We start from the raw sequence: 17,616 nt of genomic DNA, 5'->3' as shown, positions 1-17,616 counted from the left end.
ACAGCCACCTGTGTCGTCATTTTTAAAGGCTGTAGCTAAATGTTGGATAACAGAACCTGCTGGATTTCTGCACTGCAGTGGGTTCGCCTGCCCACATATCGACAACAAATTCAATCTGTCTCCCTCACGGTGACCCAGCTCCTGAGTAAGGTGCTGCTTTCTGCTGAGCCGGCAGAATCAGAGTCGGTGGAGATAGTAAATCCATCTGTCCGCTCTGGTGGTGGATCCAAATCCCGATTTGTTCCCGGAGTAGCACAGCGAGGAGAGCTGTGCTGGATGACGGCGCTTTGTGAGCCACAGCGGGGTGCAAGGGAAATTGGCAGATGTGTCTGTCTGTTTAAAATAGAAAAATAAGGAGGAAGACATTCGTTTTGCATCTGTTTCTCTGTTTTCGTTAGAACATAGTCCCAGATGTTAAAGCAGAGCACGGAGAAAGGTCCGGTTTGTATACCTCCGAGGATAACATGGTGGAAAGTAAATGAGCACATGTGCTCAAGCTTTTTGAGATTAGTAGACACAAATAGATTGTCTCAAGAATGGGATCAGGTTTTTAAAATGCAGCGATTTGCCAAACACTTTCAAATGCCTCCTTCTGCAGTTTTTATAATAGAGGCATATCCCCTGTAGGCTTCCTAAATCACTTTATTTCAAGTATTGTATTTGCTGTCCCAAAAACATACAATTATCCCACATAAGAGCAAAAAAACGAAAGAAAAGTTTTGTAGCAGAACTTTCATAAATTTCTGCCATAAATCACCTGATGATCATACACAATCAAAGGAGCTGCTACCTTTATTAGATCAACTTTATGTGGGGTAGTAGTTAAAACCATCAATATCTGTTACTGCCACTTATACATTGATGACTCTGTACTAACGGTTATATTTCAGTCATAATAATGCCTGACCATGCAAGAGATGCTTCTGCTTTTTTACATACATAAATTACTTTATACAATGTAAGTGTATTTTAAATATATATTAAAGCATTGGCTACTTTTGCATTAGTGAGCAGCAGAAACACCTGGCATCGCATCCACTTCTGGATGGTTTTGTGGTGTCCATGTTAAGCTTTGCAGCATATTACCCTTGATTGCAATGACTGCGTGCCAACTAAAGATGTACTTTAGCTGAAAGGCCACTGTTTGCTCTATAAATTGGCTGCTCACTGCCTGCCAAAACAGTGAAATCCCGCTACCTGCTAATATCTGTTAGCTCGTTTCATTGCAATGAAACAGATGGGCGAAGTAGAGATGGCACATGTGGGTCAGAAACAGAAGACAGAGTTCTGCTGACATTTAATAGCAGGCCAACAAGGAAGAACAGGACATCAGTCCTTAAAAAGAAAGCGTTTAACAAGTTTATTGTAAGACTTGACACAAACCCCAACCTCCGCTCTCTGTGCCAGTATGTCTTATTTTAAACAGCGCCTTGTCTTGCAGTGTTTCTCTTTGTGCCGAGCGCAGTCCATTAATATCAAGGTGTTTCCAGGGCAGTAAATTTTATCCCACGTTTGTTGCGATGAAAACAAAACTGCATGGGACCCGTTTGTTTTTTTATCTAGTCTTGCTGAAGGAAAAATACAAATCAGATACCCGTAGAGTCCAATAAATATGAAACAGATCAGTTTTGTTGCACTGCACAAGCATACTGCAGCGTCACACTGGCGAGGAGTGAAAATCGTGCCTTTCCAAAATGTCATCTTTTAAGGAACCTAGAAAAATAGTTTTGTTTTTGGCAAGACGACCGCGCATTTTTCAGTTCCTCCGGTGGGTTTTGAAAGGTGCTTGTAGGCTCAGGGCTCATAGATCTTTCTCAAGCCACAGAGGACGGCGCAATCCTTCATTGTGAATTAAGGCATGTGAACACCACCAAGTTTCCAGTTACAGTTTGAGGTTTTCTGCCAAGAGTGGTATTACAATGCACATGGGTCTTGGATTAATCTTGCATTACAGTGGATGCATCTGTCTATTTACATCTTAGTTTTTTCTGCTTTTCCCTGGAAAACAGCCTGATTTTCTTCCCTTAAAGAGTTGGTCTTCACTTAAACTTAATTCATGTAGAAGCTTGGCAGTAGTGGAACGACGCTCACAGGAAAGGACACAGTGGGTGATACACAATATTCACACAGATATCTCAAATTGGATCACATAAAAATCCCACTGTATACACGTTATTACCACAAACACTACATAATTAAGGAAATTCGATTAAATTCAATGTTTTTTATACAGCCCCAAATCACAATAAAAGTCGCCTAAAGGCACTTTATATTGTAAGGTAGACCCTACAATAATACATACAGAGAAAAACCCAACAATCATATGACCCCCTATGAGCAAGCACTACTGCTTGCTCAAAGTGCTTTGGCCACAAAGGAGCTCTATGCAGTCCTGTGAAAATTTAAGAATACTATTACCGCTTCCACGAGAATTAAGCCGGTAAGTAGAAGCCAGGTGGTGCTATTCAAATGCACTTCATTATGCACAGAAGTGGTAATCCCAGCAAATTCACTCCAAGTTCAGACCGTCCAAAGCTCAGAAAAACACAAGAGCTGCATCTCAGACTCTACAGACCTCAGTTAGGATGTTAAAGTTCATGAGAGTATAATTAGTAAAAGACTGAACAAGTACAGTTTGTTTGGAAGGGCTGCCAAGACAAAGCCTTGCATCTGAACAAACAACAAGACTGCAGCAACAATGTCCTTTGGATAGACCACCAGACCAAACAGGCGATGTTTGGCCATGATAACTCGCCCCACGTTAGGCAAAAACCAAACACAGCATTAATTTGGGCTTGTTTTTCAGCCATGTGACCTTCCAGTCACTGAGTCAACCATGAATTCTTCTGTATACCAAAGTACCGCGGACTCAAATACGAGGCTATCTGTCTGTCGGCTTAAGCTTGGCCAGGTCATAAAACAGGAAAATAATTCCAAGTACGGCAGCAGAATGCCGAAAAGGAAAAAGTTAAAGTGCTGCAGTGATCAGCACTTTAACTGTGATCTAACTGTGATTTAACAGTGATCACACAGATACATTCACTTCATTCTTGCTAAAGGTGGTTCTATAAGCTTTTGAGCCAAAGGGTGTGTTTTTCACAGGGCTGCATGATGTCCTATGAAGACTTCCTTTTTCACATGACTGTCTTTAACAACATGCAGTAAATGAAAAGAGCTCTTCTTGTTCTAACTGCTTCTTGCAGACATGACTCTTGTTGTGGCCGAGCAGATGTCAGCAAAGCTGTTGTAAAGCTTTTATTTTGGACTGCTGGTTGGAAAAGACTGGCAAGAAAAATTGTTAGGAGGATTTTATTTATTTTCTGACATTTTATGGACCAGCTTCATTTCTGGTTTTATCCAGAAATTAAACCGCAGATTATTCTGCCAAAAAATGAAAACATTTGGTATTTGCTGCTGTAATATTAGTTTCTCCTTGCTTATTTCAACCTGCAGCAACACACTAACATACACTCCATGGACAAAGTGCAGGGTGAGTAAGAATAGACACACGATTTTTGGAGCTTGCCTGCATAGATTTACATCCATTCAATCATCAACACTAGACAAGGTAAGGTCTGACTCATATCTCCATTTAAGGTGGATGGGGTTGAGGTCAGGGACTGATACACAAGCTAGTCAGTTCTCACACACAAAACTATTCAACTCATTTTTATGAATCGTGTGTTCCCCTCAATCATGCCATAATTTTTGTGGGGTTTTTCTATTATATAAACATTCACTGGATATTTTATTAGGTTGATCTTGCTAGTACCAGGTTAAACCCCCTTTGGCCTTCACAACCACCCTTGTGGTAGCAAGTTTACTGGAGCAGCTTTTCTATTCAAGGCCATTTGTCAGGTTCATGAAACCAGTTTAAACTGGTTTGAGCTTTGTGACTTGCTGGAAGCAGCCATCAAATGATGCTACTCTGTTGTCATAGAGGGATGAACATGGTCAGCAACAATACTCAGGTAGGCTGCGCTGTTAAAGCAAAGCTCAGCCACAGCACACCACCACCAGCGGCAGCCTGAATTTTTGATACAGGGTAAGATGCAGCATCACTTCATCTTGTTTATACTAATTTCTGAATCCCATGCAAATGTCACAGCATAAACTGAGACACATCAAACCAGACAGACCTGATTTTTCCAGTCTTCTAATCCAGTCTAGTTTTGGTGAGGCAGTGCAAATTGCACCCTGAGTTTCCTGTCCTCAGCTAACAGGAGTGGTACCCAGTCTGGTCTTCTGCTGCTCTAGCCCATCTGCTCAAGGTTCTAGATGTTGTTTGTTCAGATATGCTCTTCTGCACACCTTGGTTGTAACTTGTGAGATATTGTTGCCTTCCTGTCAGCTTGAAGAAGACTGGTCATTTTCCTCTGACCTTTGAAATCAACAATCACCCAGCTGCTTTTTTTTTCTTTTTTGGGGGGGGGGGGGGGTGGGGGTTGGGGGGGTTGGACTAATCTCTGTAAACCCTAGAGATGTTTGCGTGGGAAAATGCCAGCAGATGAGCAGTTTCTGAAATATTCAGACCACCCTGTCTGAAACCAAAAATCAAAGTTACTCAAATCACCTTTCTTCCTCATTCTGATGCTCAGTTTAAACTTTAACTGTGTCTGGTGAGTTTAAAGTATCACTGCATTTGAATTTCTTTATTGCAATTTATGTAAAAAAAAAAAAAAAAAACGAAGAAAAAAAGCATACATGCAGTTAGTGTTGCCATGAAAGATTGTCACATTTGAGGCGCCTGGGTTGCGCAGCAGTGAACACACAGGTTTATAACTCTTGCATGTAGATGTGACAAACTCGGTCACATCTTGGCTGCATTCATGAATGTTTTAAACCATCCAGCTTTCTGAGTCTTATCCATGCATGATGTGGGGATTTTTTTCTTCTTCCACATGCAGATTACTTAAAGTTTGCTCATGTAAACCTGCGTGCGTGTGCCATGGCGTGGGCAGTTGTGGGAAGGTTTTGTGCATGTCCGTTTGTGTGTGTGTGTGATAGCAGCCAGGCAGCTGGTAGCAGATGTTTATCAACTGCGCGCTCCCTCTGTGTAGATTAGTACCACATGATGACACCTCATCCAGATAACCTTCTACCCTCTCACAGCACTGCCACAGAGGTGGTGGAGACGAGCAGGGGGAGGTTTGGGATTCATCTCATGTTAGCTGTGGGAATTCAGAGGAGATAATGATAACACAGTGCCCTCTAGTGAAACGCATTTGCGTCTGTGTTCAGATAGCTGCTGCACAACTAATCCATACTGAAAAAAAAGCTTAGAAGGTCACTTGCTCTGTGCACTGACTCAAGATAAGACTGACGTGCTTTGTGGTGTTTTTTAAATTAGTACATGAACTAAATTGGCACTTTTTGTGTTCTTTTTATAGGACTTTGAGAAACCCAGTCCACCCCAGAAGCCCCTACCTGCAGACCCACTTGGGAGGAGCTCTCGACTGTGTAACAGTGTCGCAACAGCAGGGGGGCACATCCCCGGGAAAGCGGCCCTTCCCATACCTATCCCCACTGTGCCAAGGCCTCCACCCTCCATCCCTTTACCAAGCAGGTCTGTGGAGCATGACAAAAAAATACACTACTTAAAAGGCCTTTTCAGACGTCTTCATCTCTCTGTTAAATTGATGGCTTTTTTTGTCACTTAGTTTTTGGTAGTTTATTTAAAGAGACTTAATTCTTGTGTGACATTTTGCACCTAAGAAGAAGCCGTAGCAGTTCGGGAAAAGAGTAATGTCATCTTTTCTGTCACAGGCTGCATCACTAATGGAGTTCAAGTTATTTTGTGATTAAAGGCTAATTAATGATTGTTGTGAGCGCGAGGGACGCTCATTTACTTGTGAATCTTTTGACAAATTTGTTCACCAACCTCATCATTTTCAACTCTCACAACACTCATTAAATTCAGCTTTGCTGACGCGCTCTGTGTGAAGTATGCTGTTGGATATTCATAACTTCCTCCTTATAGTTGGGAGTGCTAGCCTGGCTATTACGGTGGTTATACAAGGATTATTACCTCTTCTGTCCCAAAGCATGAGGGCAAATAAAAAATTGTTTTTCGCTGCATAAACTTTTCGCATTTGTGATGCTTCCTGTTTTATTAAACCACTTTTATTATCGCTGTACACAAAAGCAGTGAAGTGGAGGATTTGATATACTGAAGCAAACAAAGCATGCTTTTAACGCAACAGCATTAAATTTCAGTTGTACGTCACCATCATGCAGAATGCACAACTAGTTTGGATTTATTAATTCCTCTGGATTACTTATAGTTAGTTTACTAGTAAAAGTCATATTTCTTGCAGTTTTGCCTCTGAAAACCACCACACTGGAATTTGAATCAAATATACACTGTTTTATTGAAGTTCAGCCTTTAAGCTTTAATTTAAGGGGATTACTGACATTTTTAGACACAGTCCCACATTTTGAGAGACTCAAAATTAATTGGACAAACTGACATAATCTTAAATATAAGGAAAGTTTTTAATAATCTGATGAAAAGCCTTTGCAGTCAATGATTGTCTTAAGTCTAATATCGCTAGACCTGTACTGCAGCTGGCTTCAGTTGCTTCTTGTTTGTGGCTTTCTCTTCCTCCAGTTTAATAACTGAAAAGCATACTCTATTTTGTTGGGATCAGGTGACTGAGCTGGCTGTTGAATAGAAGAAGAAGAATGTCCCATTTCCTTTCCCCTGAAAAACTCTTGGGAGTCTTTTGGAGTATGCTTTGGGCCATTATCCATTTGCACTGTGAAGCACTGTCCAATCTGGCTGAATCTGAGCAGAGAGTATAGCCTTGAACACTTCAGAATTCATCCTGCTACTTCTATCGGCAGTCGCATCATCAATAAACGCGAGTCACAAATCCAGCTTGGCTGAATTAGTTTCTTTTCATTTCGATCAAAGGCTCTAATCTGTCCTTCTTGATGTAAACTCTATATTTCTATTCATGAAGGCATCTCTCGATTGTACAGCGATGCTGAGTTTGTGTTGGTTTAGTGTTACTGAGCTCTGAGTACCCCCAGATTGTTTATTTGGTGACTTGTAAAGCTTTTGTTCTCTCACTGATAGATTTGTTTTGTTTTTTAACCTAGTGATGGCCTCCTTCACTTACACTGACGTTTCTTTGAGCCTCATATTTAAAATTACAGTGGAAAAGTATAAAATATAAATTGAAAACTTTGAATTGACTTCAGATATTATGCCTGCTTCACTTGTCACAACACAGCCAGGGAACAAGACATGGCCAGACAACTGCCTGTCAAGTCAACTGTCTAGTGCGTATCGAGTGCGTAGTTGATTTAAAATAATCTTTGGTGCTGTACAGAGGCAAAACTACAAAAACTGTAAAAACTGTGTCTTTATTCAAAACTTATAGACCTGAATATACTTCTTGTCTCCAATCTAGTAATAAAAATAATGCCATTATCTCTTTCTGAGTGATGTCATTATCGACAATGAGATTATTCTTCTTTTGCCAAGTTACATTTTCACAGTCAGTCCAGTTTCCAGCATTGACCACTTTAGTTACTGGAAACGATACCCTACAAAACAAAAGCGCTATCCTTTTCCAGTGTGGGCTGAGCAATCCAAGCTCCCTTTCTCAAGCAGATTTCACAACTGGTGGTGAGCTGAAGTGCACAGTGAAAGAGACGCTTAAAGAGAACCTAATGGTGTCATTCATCTCTCCATGTATCTATTATTGATAAGCTAAAGCAAAGATGTTTTCCATTTGACTTCTCTCTGAATTTAGAGATCCATTCAAACTGGACAGATTATCATCATGTTTTAGATAATATACATTTTCAGAAATGAGACCAACCTGTCTGAAAGGAGATATTTATATAGTTACTTATTATTACCATTGTAATGTTGTAATCTATTTGTGTTGTGTTCACTCTTCAGACCTGCACCGGCACTGCCATACAGACCACCAAAGATTCAAAAGGACTGTTGAGCTCTCAACTTCATGGACATGTAGATCTCCGACTAATAGATGGAGACTTTCTTAATTTGCACTAATTTCTGAGACTCTGTTAGACCTTTGGGACAATTGGAAGTGTCACAGAGTTCCCAGCAAAAACGGGGGCTAACATCAAACCTTGATGCTACGCCTCTAAAAGGTGCTTTGTCATCCTTGCTCAGGTACCAGTGAACTATTTATCTATTTAACTATTTAACTAGGATACTACCGGTTTGTGCAAAGAGGACTCTGATGAGGGATGATTCTCTTCGTGGGAAACTCGAGGAAAAGACGAACGCGAGGCGTCATTACGGACACTTCGTTTTTGCATTCTGTGATTGTTTTTATACATTTTCTTCTAAGCAAAATGCTGAAATATAAAGTCTTTTTTATAACTCGTCACGTTGCTTGAATGATCAAAGTGCAAAACATTTTGTTTTTTGACTTGGATGATGATAAATGGAGATAGAGGACGAGTCGGTAAGTAGTGGCGCAATGTTATTTCTCCAGTTTTTCATTTTTTTATCACGTACTGAACACCAAATAAGTCCTCTATGTCCTTGTTGCCTCAGTGCTAAAAAAAAAATCTCCTATTTTTGTGAAAATACAGCTATTTTCTTCATGAATCATCTAAACGCTGGATAAAAAGAATTTGATTCCCTTTTAAGACGTAGACTACATTTTTATTGTGGCATTAATCCGCTCACTTTACAGTCTGTGCACCAGGCTCTTTTATTCCTTATAAGTTCATTTTTGCAGGAAAGTACAAAGAGGAAAGTAATTTTCACACACCTCAGCCTGCCTCTGACATACTGCTCGGGGCATGCGTTGGACTCTAGACATGTTTTCTCCTGATACTGGCAAGTGCTGTGGAGTGTCAACAGACTTGACAGACTGACTGTGTTCCAGAGAATTACACCACCGCCGAATGATTCAACATCAATACTGGCGTTTGTATGTTTAACGTTTGCGCTCGCCTCGTCCTTGAGAGGGCGAGCCAAGCCGGATGACGCCACAAGCTTTCCAGCGAGATGTTTTACCGTATCCGTCCTGTTCTTTTTGTTGCTTTCACGACATTCCTTTTGGAGTTTCTATGACTTCACTGTTGTCGAACGCCGAGCTCACTCACGCATTCACAGCGGCGCTCATTGCACCCCAGAGCATGAGTCAGGCTCTTTTTCTTTTTTTTTTCTCAGTGTTAGTTGTTGACTTGAGGGACTCAATTGTTAACTTCACAGCGCAACGTGTCAGTGTTTGCATAAGGCATTTTGTACTTGCAAAAGTACAAAGTACTTGCAAAAGACTGAAGCCAGTCACGCCCTGCATACCTGCATTGTGTTTTTGTAGTATCTAAATGATGCTTTATTTCCCTTGTTTTGGATGTGTTCAGATGTGTTCAACAGAGTCACCGCTCTGCTGGAAAATATGTCTTATTGCTGTGTCAATTAGCTGTTCAATGTTTATGCCATCTGTAAAAACCTAAATGTACTGTGTTTATTAAATTTTAAGTGTAACATGTTTAAAAACCATTGTAAAGTGTAAATGTCAGTTTTTCTTTTTTGTTGTTGTTGTTGTTTTCTTCTTCTTTTTTTAAAGCACAGAAATGTAAAGAACTGCTTTGAGACGTTGCCACTATTACATTAGGAGGTGAAAACATGGTGTTGGACGATTTCCAACGTTTTAAAAGAATGACAAAGGTGTCAGGATTACATTTAAGCTGTGAGAAGACATCAGAGCCAATTAAATGTCCCCTGTTTACAAGACGGTGTTTTAATTTCATTCATACTTTGATTTATGACTATAAGAATGCAACACACCACATTAAAATCCACAAAGAAGCCACCATGACCAATAAGGACGATGCAATAAACCGACTGACCAACTAGCAACTGAACTGCCTTAACTTTTCATGGCGTAGATTCAGCAAGGTGCTGGAAACATTTCTCAGGTATTCTGATCCATATTGACATGATAGCATCGAACAGTTGCTGCAGATTTGTCTGCTGAAAATCCACAAAATTAATCTCCTGTTCCACCACTTAAAAGTGCTCTATTGGATTGAGACCGTGGTACCTGCGGAGAACTTTTGAGTACACTGAACTCACTGTCAGGTTCAATAAACCACTTTGAGATGATGTGAGCTTAACACGGCATGGCGCATTAACCTGCTGGGAGCAGCCATCAGAAGATGGGTACACAGAGATCATAAAGGGATGGACATGGTCAACAGCAATACTCAGGCAGGCTGTGGCATTTAGGACCCAAAGTGTGCCAAGACATTAAACCTCCACCAGCAGCAGTCTGAAGGGGTCATATGAGGCAGGATTGATCCATGTTTTCATGCTGTTTATGCCAAATTATGTTCCTACCATCCAAATGTCACAGTAGAAATTACAAGACTCATTAGAACAGGAAACATTTTGCCATTTTTCTACTATTGTACAATTTTGGTGAGTCTGTGTAAACTGTAGCCTCAGTTTCCTGTTCTGAGCTGACAGGCGTGGTAACCGGTGCGGTGTTCTACTGCTATAGCCTATCTGCTTTAAAAGGAGATGTTCTTCTGCAAATCTTGGTTGTAACCAAGTTAGTTTTAAAGCTCAAACTAGATGTGAAAAAACCATTTTAGTTACATAAAATAAAAATAAAAACTAAACTTGAACAGCCAAGTTTGTGAATGCAATGACTTGAGAACAAAGCGACGTAGGAGTTTAAAGCTGATACCATGGATGGTTTCTGCTAAAAACCTCTGGGAAGTTTGAATTTCGTTTACTTTAAAATGTCAGAGATCACATTTTCTGAAAACTGATGTAGGATTTTGAAATCGATACCATAGTTGTATCTATTTTTTAGTATATTAAAAAAAATTGTAATTTTAATTTTTACAGTTTTATTGCAGCTTGCCCGATGAGCCTTTAATGGATGTGTTTATTGAGATTCTGAACGTGTACAAGACTGTGAGTGAACTGCTTTCAGAAAGGTCTGTTTTTATTTATTATGCCCTGCTTACAATACTAATTAAAAACTACTAAAACTAAACATTTTCAACATTGAAAGCTAAAATTAAACTTTTTTTTATTATTCATTATGATTTTTAAAAAGATTGAAAAAACTCTGGAGGTAACAAGCGGTTATTTGAGTTGCTCTTGTTGTCATTTGGACCTCAACGCAAACAAAATATATTTTCTCTTTTCCGCACCATTGTGTGGGAAACTCCTAGTAAATCATCGATTTCTGGAATACTCAGGCCGGCACTAAAAAGCATCACCTTTCTGATGCTCAGTGTAAATTTCGGGAGGTCATTTTTACCATATCTGCATACCTAAATGCACTGAGTTGTTGCCATGCGATTCACTGATTAGATATCTGCATTAGAGAACCCTTGAACAGGTGAACCAATAAAGTGTCTGAATATATTACTCTGATGAAAGCAGCAAATATGAAAAGAAAGACATCAAATGTCCTTTCTTTTATTTTTCGTTCTATTAAGCAGAAATCTGTTAGCAGGGTTTCTTTGTGTCACTTAAAGGAGCGAGACTGAGCTATGGCTCATTTTCTCAGTGACGTCTTTTATGCAGGTCCTTTCAGGTACCTCATGAAGTCCTGCACTGCTTCAGCAGTTGATCTTAGTTGTTCAACAGTGCCACCTGCTGGAAAACATGGCTCATTACAACAACTGCAGCGCCGCCCTCTCTGGGGTTCAGCTCGTTATCTTGCCATAATGTGCTCGAACTACAGGCTGAAGTTGATTAAAGGTCAGCTCCCCCAGCACTTGTTAACACCACTAGCACTGGAAAAGCACACAAAAACAGGAAAACCTCAGAGATCTAAGCTGCCCTTAAATCATCATATAATCAACATCAGAGTCTAGACCCAGAAAGGTTGGACATCTACTTCTATCGCCACTCCATGCTGTCAGATTTTCATACTAAGCCTTAAATGTCTCAGTGGATATGGGCTGAGTCAGTTTGCCACAGAATCTTTTGTCACCTACAAACAGACATAAATTCATATTAACTACTTACATTCAGGGTCCAGCCAGAACCTCATAAATCAGAAACAGAACTTAAGCACAAATAGTTCTGCATTCACTTCAGGGCAGTGATTTATATAGAAATATAACCATAATACAACCAATTCAGTTGAGTCCCGTGTTCCAAAAATAATCTTTTTCAGGTAAGTTGACACATCAGTGCAGACCGTTGCTCCAAACTGACTCTCTGCCTTTATAAATTAGAGGGCAGTTATTTACAACCCTTTCCCAACCTGCCAGAGACTGTAAGTCATTCTGCTTTGAGACTGGCAACCCCTGCAATCTCTAAAGTAGTTGCCTACAGTGGTCACAGGAACTAATTGCAATCGGTCACCAAATGCGAAACAGTTCACACAAATCACTGGACATCAAGGTTATTTCCTGGTTGCACCGAGGTTGCTGGGGGGGGGGTCTAGCTCCTCAAATTTCCTTTTTTGTCTGATATATAAATTTGTTTTCTTTTAATTTGAAAAGTTTGGACCTATTTAAATGCTGACTGCAGTGTTGATCTTTGTAGAAATGTCATTTCATGTATGTAAAATGTAGCTAAAATAATTAGATGTGGTTTATTAAAGATTTTTTTCAGTTGATTGGTTGGTTGCCTTTCAAGAAGTTAAAGATTAAAGCCAAATGACAAATAGCAGTGATCCAAATCATTAGACCCATATTTCAAAGATCTTTTTTAACATTTTATCTTAATAATTTGTAGTGCTTTTCCTTACAGTTAGTGCAGTTTTAACAATATGAGACAGTAGATTTGACAGAAGTAGGGCTGACTGCTTACGGTTCTTCATTTGATGGCACTTTTGTTCATTTAATTTGAGTAGGATGACCACTGATGAAATCAATTTCTAAATTACACCACAGTTGATAAATAAATGCATTTTAAACTGTGCACAAGTTGTGATCTTTGTGTCGCAGCCAGATTTCATTGTAAACACCAGACCACTCTGAATCTCTGCCCACAGATCTCTGTGTGTGTGTGTGTGTGTGTGTGTGTGTGTGTGTGTGTGTGTGTGTGTGTGTGTGTGTGTGTGTGTGTGTGTGTGTGTGTGTGTGTGTCATCTGTTGGTGTCCGCACTTCTGTGAGATTAGTGGCCACATGACAACACTGGGCTGGCCGCCTGGTGAGCCTTTCATTTGGCTTCACTTGCGGAGGCGGGCTGAGTGCTGTCCAACAGTTTACTGAGAGCTGGAGACCTACAAACTCAATTTCTGTGGCTCTGTAAATGAAGTGTAAACCTGACAGACCCGGAGCCTAGTTGTGATGGCGCAGGACGTTACAACTTTAACTGGAGCGGACTATTTAGAGGGGAAATCACCCTGTTGTTCAGACACAGGAGCTTTGAACGAAGGAGACAAAGAATATGATGACATCTTGGAGCTTAATCAGTTTGATGGACTGCCTTATTCCTCCAGGTTTTACAAACTGCTGAAAGAAAGGAAGGAACTGCCAGTGTGGAAAGCAAAGTGTGAATTCATGGACACTTTGGCCAAAGAACAGTTTGTTGTTGTCAGTGGCTCTGCCAAAACTGGAAGGAGCTCTCAAGTGAGTACTGTGGGGTATTCAACACTTCAGCACTGGATGGTTTTTCTTTTTTTTACAGCAAGACATTTAAGTCATTTTTCTGGAAGCATCTGTAATGTAAGCAATTTGTCTTGTTGATCTTACTCTGAAACAGATACCTCAGTGGTGTGCTGAATTCTGCCTGTCAGTCCAGTTCCAGCACGGCATGGTGGTTTGTACCCAGATACATGCACAACAGGCTGTAGATCTCGCCCTCAGAGTGGCTGACGAGATGGATGTCAACATCGGTCACGAAGTTGGGTACAGCATCCCTCTTGAAAGTTGCTGCACTACTGACACAGTCCTCAGGTGTGGTACAGCAGCACTTCCTACGTTTCCCACTTTATACATCCAATGTTTCTTTCTCAGAGTCTTTCTCTCAGCATGGCGGCTATAGTAATGCACGGTCATGACACACAAAGCTAAATCACCCCGCCTTTTCTTCTTCTCAAAGGGGAGGTGAACAAAAGGCTTGAGAGGCTCTTTTCAGCAGTTCGTCCACAGCTGCCCGACTCCCTGTCTCCCCGTCTCCCCATATGTCACACTCCCTCATGTGGGTCCCTCATAGGTTAGCCAGGAAACAATGAAACTAAGCACATTAAGGGGAGGGAGACAAGATAAACAGGCACCCGGCAAGGATCCCCCTTCTCAGACTAATTATTAGAGTAAATTACACTAATGGCAGCAAAGCTGAAGTGTAGACAAAGTGTTTTTCATTAAGTTGCCACCTTCAGGGATGCTGAATGGATTTTCTTTTAACATACTGGTTTAAGCATGCAGGCTTACATTATAGAAAAGATTAATTTCATGCTATATCAAAATAGATACAGTGTGCCTGTGTGTACATTTACTTGCTCTTTCCTAATGTCAAGCATCATTTTATGGCCTTTTAAAGATACTGCACGGATGACATGCTTCTGAGGGAGATGATGTCAGACCCTTTGCTCGCACACTACGGTGTTGTGGTCGTGGATCAGGCCCACCAGAGGACTGTAGCCACTGATGTTCTCCTGGGTCTGCTGAAGGACATCGTCCTGCAGAGGCCAGAGCTCCGTGTGGTCCTCCTTACAGCTTTCCCACCCAGCCCCAAGCACCTGGCCCACTTTACCGGGTCGGCAGCGCGTTTGATTCACCTGGAGACCCCGGGTGCAGGGGAGGTGGTGTACAGCAGCACAGGCGACGGCTATTTCTGCTCTGCTCTCCGTCTCGTGCTGGAGATCCATCGCTCCAGAGAGAAGGGGGATGTGGTTGTGTTTTTGGTGACAACGCAGGTAAAAAAAACCCAAAAAAAACCCAAAAACATCACCGCATGACCAGTAGATTCAGAAGCCTGAAACTAATGCACGTCTTTCTCTGATTTTCCTTTTTGTTAACTCTCTACCAGGAGATAGATCTGGCCCACAACATCCTGTCCCACGAGAGGAAGAGCTTACCCATCGATCTGGGTGAGCTACTGCCAATAGCTGTGCACCCTGGGCAGCCTGGGAGTCTGCCTGTCCTGGGGGAAGAGGAAACCAGCCAGACCCGCCGAGTGTTCCTCAGTTCAAGCCCAAATGAGGACTTTTTCTGGCCTGTTAGCTCGATAAGCTTTGTTATTGATGCCGGGCTTGAGAAAAGATATGTAAGTTGGTTGTTATTTGCATTATTTAAATCAGCACTTACATGAAGGCTGATTTCCAGGGTTAAAAATTACATCGCTGATGCAGAGACCCAGTTGCTGATTAATTAGAGAGTTTCATGTGTTGAAAAAGCAGAGATTTGAATGCATTGTATGGGACTTCCTATGCAGAAAGAAAATGAGAGAAAAACCGATATTCTGAAGTCTCACAAAAAAATGTTAAAGCTTAAGCTTTGGTCTGGAAAACAAGGTACATCTTATATTATAGCACAACACAATAGAGACAATAAGTCAAGTTTTAATTTTAGCCTCTTGTCAGTGTTATGTAAAGATAACAATTTAAATCATCAGTCTTTCTCAAATTATTTTCTAGATATTTCTGTGTTATTTGGGGTGAAAATATTTGCCATCAAAATGTAGCTTAGTTAACGTAAATCAAGGTTAACAGCCCGCTGTGCTGTTGTAGGTCTACAACCCCAGGATCAGAACAAACTCAGTCATCATTCAGCGTATCAGCACCGGTCAAACCGAGAGTCGAAGGCAACTGGCAGGTCCGGCAGGTGAGAAGTTAAAATGCTACAAAATCTGTGGCTGCTACTTCACTGCAGCTGTCCCATCTAAAAAATGATGTTTGCTTCCTGTAGGCAAGTGTTTCCGTCTCTATCCAACGGATAGACAACTTCCTACTCAGATACGCCCGCATATTGTGGAGTCTGACATCACATCCACTGTGCTGTTCTTGAAAAGGATGGAGATCGCCGGACTGGGTCACTGCGAATTCATAGACAGACCAGGTGAGATCTGCATAAAATCACTGTAGAAAAACTGATTTTTGTCTGAACCATTGTTCCCTAACTTAATTAAAAATCCGGTTCATTCAGTTCTTTGCCTTTTGTTCCAGCACACAGGAACTTTTTGTATTGGAGGGCAGTGAGCCGTGCTTCAGCTAAACTGACAGCTCCTGTTCTGCGTGCATCCTTTTAGAGCTGACCTGCTTTCGTTTGCTTTTGTTCCCCCGGATTTATTCACCCCCACAAACACACAAACACACAGACACTGAGCCTCACATTAGCTGATTAGAGCACAGACATGGCGGAGTTGGTATGAAGGACAACACAAGATAATAGACAGCTGTGGTTTCATAATTTTTCCCTTCCTCTCATTTTGTCTTGAGGTCTGTGTTTGTATTTCTATAGGGGAAAAAACGCATTTGTTTAAAAAAGAAAATAAAAAATAAATAAACAGCTTTATTTTGTATAGTGATACATGGCAGATGTTGGTGAGGATTATAAAATCCTAATCTGCTGCTGCCCATTCACTCCAAGCATTCCCACTGGGGTGCCAGTCCACTGTGGGGGGCTGTCCTGGTGCTTTGGATTACTATTTGGACGGCATGAAAAAATGGCACACAACACTTTTACTCAACATGTATTTCAATGTAATTAATTATCTCATATGTTTTTTTTATGGTGCTTAATCCAAAACCCTGTCCAACCCAGATCCTGCAGGCCTCATGCAGGCTTTGGAGGAGCTCGACTACCTAGCAGCTCTGGATAATGACGGCAACCTGTCTGAGATGGGCATCATCATGTCTGAGTTCTCATTGGAGCCACAGATGGCAAAGACCGTGCTCGCCTCCTGTGAGTTTGACTGCGTCAGCGAGGTGGTCATCATTGCTGCTATGCTATCAGGTAATGTGACTGTGTGGCTGTTTAGCACAAATATGCTATAAAGAGTCATGTAGATCTACAAAACCGTGCTTTGCTTTTTTTTTTTGGATTCTTTTAGCGCCATCTTGCTTCATGGTTCCTTCTGTGGAGCTGAAACCAGAGGCGACCCAGTGCTATATGAAGTTCCAGCACCCAGAGGGAGACCACTTCACCCTGATTAATATCTACAAGGCCTTTAAACAGTGCCAGCAGGATCCATGTGAGTGAGCAGAGCATCGCCACGCACAATCTCATAATGTTTATACCAGTGATAAGTTTCCTACAGTTTAGACCAACGGTGTCAAACATAAGGTCCAGGGGCCAAAATCAGCTCGCCAAAGATTCCATTCTGGCCCACTGAACATTCTTGGAGCATGTGAGGAAGGACATGAATTTTAGACTTTTTATTGCATTTATATAAGTTTTACAGCTTTTCCTACATGGCAGTTTATACAACACTAAAGTAAACTAGAAAGTGCATTTTCTGAAGAAACTGCAGTGTGAATGCTTGAATCTGAATGTATGCACTGAAATGAATTAATTGCTGAATTTAAGTTAAAAATTCCGAATGAGCTGGAAAATACAGAAATTTTCACCTGAAAACAAAAGTGCAGAACTTTTGAAAGCTGATGTTCACACAGAAGAAGTTGGAAAAAAGCTAAACATGTTTAAAATGTAAATAATAAAAAGATGAGTAATGACAAAAGAAAATTTAGAGT

General features: G+C 41.0%; 2 protein-coding genes across 3 annotated transcripts in view; both read left to right on the top strand.

Moving 5' to 3' along the window:
* adam12b (ADAM metallopeptidase domain 12b) overlaps positions 1-9,734 on the top strand; it is a 100,242-nt gene extending 90,508 nt beyond the window's left edge. For both annotated transcript variants that reach the window (XM_085477462.1, XM_085477461.1), the window contains exons 22-23: positions 5,391-5,566; positions 7,916-9,734. In XM_085477462.1, coding sequence (XP_085333588.1) covers positions 5,391-5,566; positions 7,916-7,967 — 228 coding nt within the window. In that variant the 3' untranslated portion in view covers positions 7,968-9,734. The remainder of the gene's footprint in view (positions 1-5,390; positions 5,567-7,915) is intronic.
* Positions 9,735-13,169: 3,435 nt separating this feature from the next.
* Positions 13,170-17,616, top strand: part of dhx32b (DEAH (Asp-Glu-Ala-His) box polypeptide 32b) — a 38,957-nt gene continuing 34,510 nt past the window's right edge. Inside the window, exons 1-8 of the mRNA XM_085477460.1 lie at positions 13,170-13,552; positions 13,686-13,879; positions 14,466-14,841; positions 14,955-15,191; positions 15,655-15,748; positions 15,833-15,982; positions 16,688-16,879; positions 16,977-17,117. Of these exons, the coding sequence (XP_085333586.1) occupies positions 13,271-13,552; positions 13,686-13,879; positions 14,466-14,841; positions 14,955-15,191; positions 15,655-15,748; positions 15,833-15,982; positions 16,688-16,879; positions 16,977-17,117 (1,666 nt within the window). The 5' untranslated portion in view covers positions 13,170-13,270. The remainder of the gene's footprint in view (positions 13,553-13,685; positions 13,880-14,465; positions 14,842-14,954; positions 15,192-15,654; positions 15,749-15,832; positions 15,983-16,687; positions 16,880-16,976; positions 17,118-17,616) is intronic.

The sequence above is a fragment of the Copadichromis virginalis genome, linkage group LG13 (assembly GCF_057382275.1).
Source record: "Copadichromis virginalis isolate Kocher_CV1m ecotype Utaka linkage group LG13, C_Virginalis_male_GT1.1, whole genome shotgun sequence".
Lineage (NCBI taxonomy): Eukaryota > Metazoa > Chordata > Actinopteri > Cichliformes > Cichlidae > Copadichromis > Copadichromis virginalis.
The sequence above is the reverse complement of the archived record's forward strand: the minus strand, read 5'-3'. Positions and strand labels throughout refer to the sequence as shown.